Below are 9,015 nucleotides of genomic sequence, written 5' to 3' on the forward strand. Positions count from 1 at the left end.
CGGTGAGCTGAACACAATGTTATCCAAAAAAAGTCAAGTTAAAGAACATTTATTTTTTCAAAAGTCAAAGTTTTAAAATGTACACAGAAAATCAGTATCAGGTTTTATAGAAATTAAAATCAACAAGTATAATTCATAAAAGAAGACTACTGTTGCATTCCATATATAATATCATAAGTTATTCTACATTCATGTGATTTTATGTGTTTGTTGCATATCTGGCCATATATATCACCATAGTTTTAATTTGTTAATGTTGGTTGTATACAAAGCAACCCATTGGGCATTGAAAAGGGTCAAATAAGCAGGAATAAGAGAAATTGTCAATCTGTACATGTGTTTATATACATCAAAGACTTGTTTGGTTTACCAATGGTTTGAAGTCCTAACAGGACATGCATTATTACATTCTATTTAACTCTGGTTTCCAGTGACAACAAAATAAAAAAAAATATTTCCTTAAGATCTTAACTTATTTATCTGATTATCTTGGGATAAACGCTAGTTTTCCCATTGTGACGACTTAATTTCAGCCATTTTCTGGAGATCTTGAGAACTTAATCAGTTATCGTGGGGAAACAAGCGCTGCTGCTATCCCAACATAACGAGATAAAAAAGTTGTAGACTTCAAAGCAACTAAAATGTACTTATTATATCTGGAAAAATAAGTAAAATAAGATCTATGGACGTGTGTCCGCTTAAGGCTCCTGTACCCACGACTAAACAAAAGTATAGCTTCTAAGATCAATCGTCTGAACAAAAGAAAAGAATAAAAATACATGACAACTACATAGGAATCAGCAGGTAATAAAAAGGAAATCAGCAAATCTAAAATGTATTGACATGGTGATAACATGAAGAATGTACTCCTTGAGAACTAAAGGAAGAATTATTAACATAAACATCCAATTTCCCAACATGTTGCCGGAAAACAAACCTCCAATGTAGGCTGAGTTTTTTATCGCTCGACAGGTGGTCTAGAAATCAAACATGATCATTACAGTTTGTCTACATACTAGAGGAGTGTTAGCATGCTGGCAGCTGTGTCAGGCTTTACTTCGACACCTTGGGCTAAATGCTAACAGCATGCTGACAAGCTCCCAATGACAATGTAATCATAAAGACAATGTTAACATTTTCACTATTAAGTGTGTTAGCCTGCTGACATTTGCTAAAGAGCACTAAACACAAAGCAACGCTGATGAAGGAAATGTTATTATCTTGGCAGGTTTGGTCACCATCCAATAGTCATTAAGCTATTTCAAGAAACAAAGTTAACTAACTTCTTTTAGTCATTTCACTTCATGGTTGTGAGAAAACAGCTAAAAGGCATACACACATTTAATTTGCACAATAACTTGTCATTATCAGTGTCAAATAACTTTGAGGATTGTGCACTATAACAGACGTCATTTTGTTCAATGAATAACCATACACATAATGAATAGATTATTGTTTTATCACCATCACCTAAGTGGAGTTTTACTCTTAAATCAGGTGTTACATGCAGTCAGTGTATCAGACCGTTGTCCAGAGCATGACTGAGAAAACACACACCCACAGGTGGATCACACTTGTCAGAGCTGCACTGGCCTTGGACCTGTACACAACTCTGCCGTCCAGAGGCTGCGTAGGTCTGAAGATGTCTGTCATGGGCTGACCTGTCCAGAACCGACACTGCCGAGTGATCGCATCCAGCTGAAGAGGAGAGGGGAAGAAAGAGTGAGTGATTGAATGGCTGGAGATAGAAAAAAAAATAAACCTGTACAGCTTAAACAGAGCTCAAGACTTTTCTTTCTCCACACTGCTCCTTAAAAAAGGAGACACAACATTCAACCTTTATCTACTCAGAAAATAATATGGTTTATTTATCCAATGGACTTTAAAAATCACTGTACCACACTTTTCTAGACTAATTGAATTAATTATTTAAAAACCTCAAATGCTTTGAATGTCGATATCCTCTTTTTCAAAGTCAGTTTGAAAATTCAAGATAATGATGTTCAGAAGCAATATTTTATCCTCCCTTCTCAGAATTCAGAACAAGGAAGAGTTTGTCATCATCGAGCCACCCCAGAACCTTCAAACGGTCACCTGTCTGCTGCTGATGGACAGGGTCTTGTGAAACACTGTCCAGGCCACCGCCTGTTCACACCCTGGAGTTGTCATGGAGCCCACGTAGCGGTAATAACTGTGGAGCTCCTTCGCTGATGGGATGAATTCACTGAGTCGAAAGTTTGGGATCACTGTGCTGCTGCCTAAATACAAGAAGAAGGGAGAGGTGTTTGTGAAGTGCAAACTATGCAAAAGTTGAATATAAGGACTCCTCAAAATGCTATTCTTAAAGGCCCTCATTAAAAAAAATGATCATGTCATTTTTTGTGTTGACATTTAAGAAACAAATATCATACCATTGTTCTGTACGCGGCCCAAAGCAGCTATCACTGCGTCCAAATGAGGATGATCATCTGTTGTTTCCTGAGAAGAATAAACAGTAAATGTTATACCATAAGCCTACGAAGAGACCTTTTTTATTTATTGAAAATAAGTAATGAAGATGAATGATTGTCAGTGTTTTACCTCAAACAGGAAGGCAAGCAGTGCGATACCAGCCATGTCATGTTCTGCCTCTGCCAGAGAGCCGTATGGCTCCTTGATGTGGACTATATGCAGCTGGAAACCCAAAACACAGCAGAATGAGTTATAGCAGACAATCACAAACAAGTAAAAATGAATTGGTCCAAATTGAAATAAAAGAAATATTCTAAGGCCACCAAAACTTAAATCATACTTATTACAATAATCAACACTTCAGTGTAAAATTCAAAATTTCCCAATGTATATTTACATTTAATTTAATATTATTATTTCACAGAAATAATTCCATTGGATAGTGGTCAATCCAAACTATCCAACAGCCTACACAAAACAATTTGTCAAGTAACGAAATAAGTGCAAATAGTAAATAAAAAATTGGAGGAAAACAATACAATGGAGTTTTCATTAAATCTGAGTCAGGTCTGTGGTCAGTGTTTATTTTCATGGACATTTCTGTCAGGTCCATGGTCATTGTATTTTCATTTAAAAATTTGAGTCAGGTCCAAGGTCATCGGTTTTTCAAGAAAATTTGAGTCAGGTCCACGGCTAACATTTCTCTATTAAAATTTCTGTCAGGTCTGCAGTAATTGTTTTTTAATTTAATAATTTGAGTCAAGTCTGTGGTCATCGTTTTTTAATGAAAATTTCCATCATGTCTGCGGCCAACATTGTTTCATGTTATGTCATGTTAAAGACAATGTGTTGTAAGGAATTCATGCCACATTTTAAGTTAAAGGTGCACTATGTAGATTTGGTAGTGAAATTTGAAAGTTGGAGAAGTGAAACAATTCTCTGCTCTATTTTATGAACTAAGTACACAAACTTTATTCAGAGGAAAAAAAGGGTCCCTGAACACTGTTTGGAACTAAAAAGCTACCAGGAGAGTTACGGTTTCATTGTTGCGGGCCCCCCACCATAACTTCTCGCAGTAGCATTTTATCGTCAAACAGTTTTCCAGGGACCAAATTTTCCTCTGAGGACAGTTTGTGTATAGAGTAATTAACATATACCACATAATCTTTACATTTCACGGACTTTCACAATTTCTCTACCAAAACTCCATAGTGCACCTTTAAACAACAAATTTAAAATCTGTTAATTTACACTTTTCCTAAAGTACCTTGTAACCCTACAAAACAGTGATTTTAGGCAGCCGTTTCCAAGCAATCAGTATAAGTAGGCAGCTAAATGCTAACTTTAGTTGTCAAAGCTACCACTTAAAACCCACACCACTGGAATACAATAGCACAACATTAAAGCAGCATTGGAGCTTCCTACCCTGAGCAAGATACTGTTAATGGCAGATCCTAATCGGCCATTCCTGTTTTCCAAACCAACAACAAATATACTGGCTACTTGTTGAGTACATACCTCCATGGGGAACCTCTCTCCGTCTATGGTGTGCTCTGATCCTGGCCTCCCGTTTCCTCCCCAGTGGAAGTGAAACTGGGCTGCTCTGTAGAGACCAGGCAGAGCTCCTCCAGTCAGTCTCACTGACTGTGGCAGACCAAAATGAGCTACAAAGAGGAGATAGCTACAGCATCTTAGAATTAATAGAAAACTATAAAAACAAACAAACAAACCAGACGTATTCAGCATCTGGAAAGAAACTGTGAAGGGAAACATGATATTTAACTGGACTCTTCATTACCAGAGTGTCCTTTGTTTTCCACTGTGATGTTGATTGTGTTGGTGTGACCGATGAAGTCGAAGGGTGGCAGGGCGCTGTTGACATGCACGTTATTGGTGACAATGTTAATGGGTGACTGGCGTAATCCTCCACAGCTGGGAAACTGAGCTGCCCAGCGGCTAGGGTCTAGACAACACAAACAGCGGCAAGAAACATTGTCATTTTTCTCATGCTAATTAAGAGTTTGAGGGTCCAAACCCCTTTAATGTACCTGGGCTGGCTGATACTTTGTATGTAAACTTTCTATAAGAGTACAACATTTACCAGTTTACCCATTGTCTTGTAAAAAGTATAGTAGCCTACTGGTATCCTGCTGAAAAAGGACACTGTACAGCTGACATTTGTTCCCAGCAATGATTTTGGTGTAATTTAAAATGGTCGTCTTTAAAACTTAAAACAGAAAATAACTTAGATGTGATCAATAATGTCTGTGTGAATTACTTTAATTCAAAGGAAATGGTGAATGTTTCTGGAGGCTGCTAAAACGATGATGAAAATGTCATTTGGTAATAACGGCTTGAGACTTCTGACTGGAGGTGGGGCGAGTGAAAGAAGTTGCAACATGAAAATGATGCACAAACACACACATGCACACACTGCACATTGCATTTTGACTCATTGACACTAAATATGTTTTTATTTTTTGAGTATTTAACTATTCTTTGTGAGATCCATTCTCTTTATTTAATTAATATGTCTCTTTCATGGATGCTTGTGTTTTTATTGCACGTCCTTGTATCATCCATCTGTATGAGCATGTGACAGATACAAATCTTAAATCCATTTTCACATTTTTGAAACTTGACTAAAGTAAAGGAGGAACAGGCCGCAATGATTTTGGCCACTGTTTACTGAAACAGTCTCAGCTGTTCTAAGATACAAGTAGGGTGAGCTCCAGTGGTTCTAAGGTTGGGAACCACACAGCTTAAAATACAGTTTTATACACAGGTATGTGTTGATGGGATAAAGCAGTTTAAAATGACTGAAAGAGTGCAGATCAGTGTTTGACTCCTTTTTGGACTCTAACAATGAAGTGAACTTACTAACTAAAAGTTTGTGATGTAGCCAATATGTTTTCATTTCTTCTGTATTGTCTCTTTAAATGTGCAGCAGTCTACCCTCGTGGTCTTACCTCTGCATGTGTCATCACAGGAGTACTGACTCTGGTAACACCACTGAGCTGCAGAGAGAGAGAGAGAGAGAGAGAGAGAGAGAGAGAGAGAGAGAGAGAGAGAGAGAGAGAGAATTCAGCACTGAGAACAGACACTGTATATTTTTATTCAGGACACCTCTTCCCTGTGTCAAACAACAACATGGCTTTTAAAAGTTTAATGTGTCACTCTGCAGCTGAACTTCAGAGTTGTGAAAACACTTTTCCTCTGACATTAACACGGATAATTATTAATAGATTACCAATCATGTCCTTCAGCTGCACTTTTTGAGTTCATAAGTTAAATATCAATCCTTTAATAGCACTCATAAGAACCAGACATTACCCTACAGGGGTAACATACATCTCTGGATATGAGATTTATGTTCCTTAAACTTCTTGTAAAAGAAAAATATTTTTTTTTCGGATTTATTATTTTGATGCTTCTAAACTTGTTGGTAAAGTTGAACATTATGCCGTCATGGATTTTCACATTGTCTCCACATCAAAGCTGTTCCTGCTTTTTTGCATGAAGTTCTGCGTTAAAAACATTTAATGTAAATCATCTGAACAGAAAATGTTGTTCAGATAAAAGGAAATAGATCATGGCATCTTTATTGGATGCATTTAAAGACTTATGGCCTAAGTCCATTACCAAATAGGCTTTTGATATAATCAATTAATTCAAAAGTTATCCATTTTGTTATCTTTTTTCTTGTGTCACAAGCATACCTGGGTTCCTTTACACCATTTAAAAAAAGTAGGATATTACTACGCTTTACTTAATTTAATGCTCAACCTTGATGTTAATGGAAATGTCTGATAAAAATAATTTGACGAGTTGTGAGTGATAATGTTTGTGCAATAAATGTCTGCTTGTTTATGACAGTTTCTTTCCATAGGAGCTCAGCTGTACTTACTTATTGATTTTGTTTTTTTACTGCCAATGCCAAAAACGCGAAGAGTCCATTAGCCATCATCCATCAGATACTGTATAAATCTAAAGGCCTCAGGCTGATCAGACCTGATCAAACAGACATATTGATAGGCCTGGATCTGAAAAGGATGGCAGCCATGATCATAATGTCTTTTAGATCAATGATCAGTGAACAGTTGTAGGTTATATAAAGAGATACTGTACTGATTTGTATTTTTTCAGACTTATTTTGATTACACTGATTTCATTCAGTATTAAGTAAATCGTCAGATAATTAAATCATTATCTGAAACTTGATCTGGCCCTACACTGCTGCATTGAACATGTCCAGCCAACAGGTGCTGATAATATTACTTAGTTGTGTATTGTGTTGCTGATGTGTGAGAAACTCCAGTGTCCGACTCCACAGTGGGAATGAAGGGTGCTAAACAGAACCATTTAGCTAATATAGGAAAGAGGATTAACCCACAATGCCGTTCTTTGAAAGGGGACAACAGTTCTCACCAACTGAGAACAATGCACAGGTGGATGTTGGCTTTGGTCCACCTGGCTTGGACATCTGTGGGCAAAACTGAGCAGCGCGTCAAAGTCAAACATAAAACATAAAACAACCAGTAACGAAACAACCCAAAACCAATATCAACAGATGAAGCCCTGTGGGCGAAACATGTTGTTTGTAGTATTGTAGTATTTAGATTAAATAAAAAGAAGTGTACGGTGAATCTATCCATTTTCTGACAAATATCAACAGCTTTACCTTTATTTTCCTTTCATAATCACCAGATAGAATGTATTGCTTCAATGAGTTGTTGCCAACTCTTAAAATAATAGTTTTCTAAAAATAAATAAAATATTCATCTTCTTAAAAAGGTTTTAAAGCTGGAGCTGTATTTAGTATTGGCCTATTGAGGGGTTTTCTAGATACTTGTTCTGCTAGCAGCAGTAGCATGTGGTAATGTTAGCTCATTTTAGATCCCAGGCATGCATTTTCAAACAGCATTTTCAAACGGGTTCAAAAATCCATATTTCTTCATGAATGGGGGTTTAGCTCGAAGCCTTAAAAAAAGTTTTTTGTTTTTTCGTTTTATGTGTTCTACCCAATCTTGTGTTCTGAAGTTTTATTGGTATGTAAAAAGGTGGTTGCTAGCTTGTGGCTAAAAAAGACTGGCAGTGTTAGCTTTGTTGTTCTTCAGATTATGTTATGTTTTAAAATAAAATCATAAAGATAGTTTTGTTTGAGTCATTTTTTCTCAACAAAATATATTGGGGTATTCATGACTTGTATTTGTAACATATGGATATTACTGGTTGCTAGCATGTGGCTAAGTGGTGATGCAGCTTATTTTGCCTTACACTGGCTTTTTAGTTTTTGCGATTGCATTTTTAAAAAATGGTTGTGTGTAATTTTCAACAAAAATGTAGTGTCAATAGCTTCTTAACAATATTTGTTGGAATAAACCAAAATACTGTGGGAAAATCCCATTGATCCAAGGCAACCAGGGCAATGCTAACTTCCTGGAGTGCTGACAGAAACACATCATTTATGCAACAGTTTATTGATTTGACTAACATTGGTGCATCAATTGCATACCTTTTTAACTCTTCTGTGTACTCTTTGTTAAGTAATTCATATACAACAAAAGTTACGTTTAACTTTAGAGCAAAGCAGTGTCTTCATGAAACTCTTCAAAGATTAGCTTGATTAGCAACTAATTTGCTAATTGTTTTGTTTTTAGGGAAATGTTCAAGTCATAAAATGAAGAGTGGATTACGCACTCAAATAGTACTTTTGGTTGTTTTTCCTCTTATTTAAAAAAATATATTATTTACTTTAGACTGCTTCTCTGACAAAACACCATTGATTTTTACCAGAAGATTTTTCCACTGACATTCACTGATGTGTTTCTAAGTTTTATGAACTATGAAGACCAATAGATACAGTATATGGTGTGACAAAACAAAAATATGTATAGCATGTATCCCCAATCACAGCTTGAATGCGTCCAACATTTGTGACCAGTTCATCCAAAACTAATGCATTCACTGCATTCAACGTTATATTGTTTTTTTTAATTTCAGAAATAAGACTGAATTTGTCAAGTAAAGCTTACTTTGGGACCCAATACCTTTTGTGTTTCTTGTGATCCCACTCTCGTGCCAGGTTGAGAATCATATCATTTTCAAACTTTATATATTTTTTGGTAACTGTGACCTCTTAATTCGATGCTCTAAACATTGCTTTATTTTATTGTAGTGAGCCACTAGCTCTGCAACATGATACTTTTAATGTCTACTGAAATAAAAAAATATACACAAAATTAAAAATATCACAATTAAAAGACAATGTGAAAAGGTGAAAATAAGGATCAGAAAAATTAACCCAAGCAAACATAGCTTTTAATTTCTTTGTACCATGTGTGTGTGTGTGTGTGTCCTACCTGTGCACGGTGAGATGAGAGAAAGCAGAGTCAGGAGGTAGACAGAAAAATCCATTATCAGCAGAGAGACCACAGACAATCTTGATAGACTTATTTCAGCTGCCTTCACATGCTGACTCTGAACTGCGTTTGAGGGGCGGGAGGGAGACTATCATAATTATGACAAAGGGTGTGTGTGTGTCTCTGTGGGTGTCACAAGAGC

General features: G+C 36.4%; 1 protein-coding gene across 1 annotated transcript; it reads right to left on the reverse strand.

The window, feature by feature from the left end:
• Positions 1–33: 33 nt before the first annotated feature.
• Positions 34–8,955, reverse strand: ca4c (carbonic anhydrase IV c). The gene is made up of 8 exons (XM_061055265.1): positions 8,814–8,955; positions 5,421–5,468; positions 4,250–4,414; positions 3,970–4,115; positions 2,581–2,673; positions 2,412–2,478; positions 2,095–2,258; positions 34–1,698 (listed from the first exon to the last, which is right to left on the reverse strand). The coding sequence occupies exons 1-8, from the start codon at positions 8,866–8,868 to the stop codon at positions 1,519–1,521; spliced, it is 918 nt and encodes a 305-aa protein (XP_060911248.1). The 5' UTR covers positions 8,869–8,955; the 3' UTR covers positions 34–1,518.
• Between the last annotated feature and the right edge of the window lie 60 nt (positions 8,956–9,015).

Source organism: Labrus mixtus, chromosome 14 (assembly GCF_963584025.1).
Source record: "Labrus mixtus chromosome 14, fLabMix1.1, whole genome shotgun sequence".
Lineage (NCBI taxonomy): Eukaryota > Metazoa > Chordata > Actinopteri > Labriformes > Labridae > Labrus > Labrus mixtus.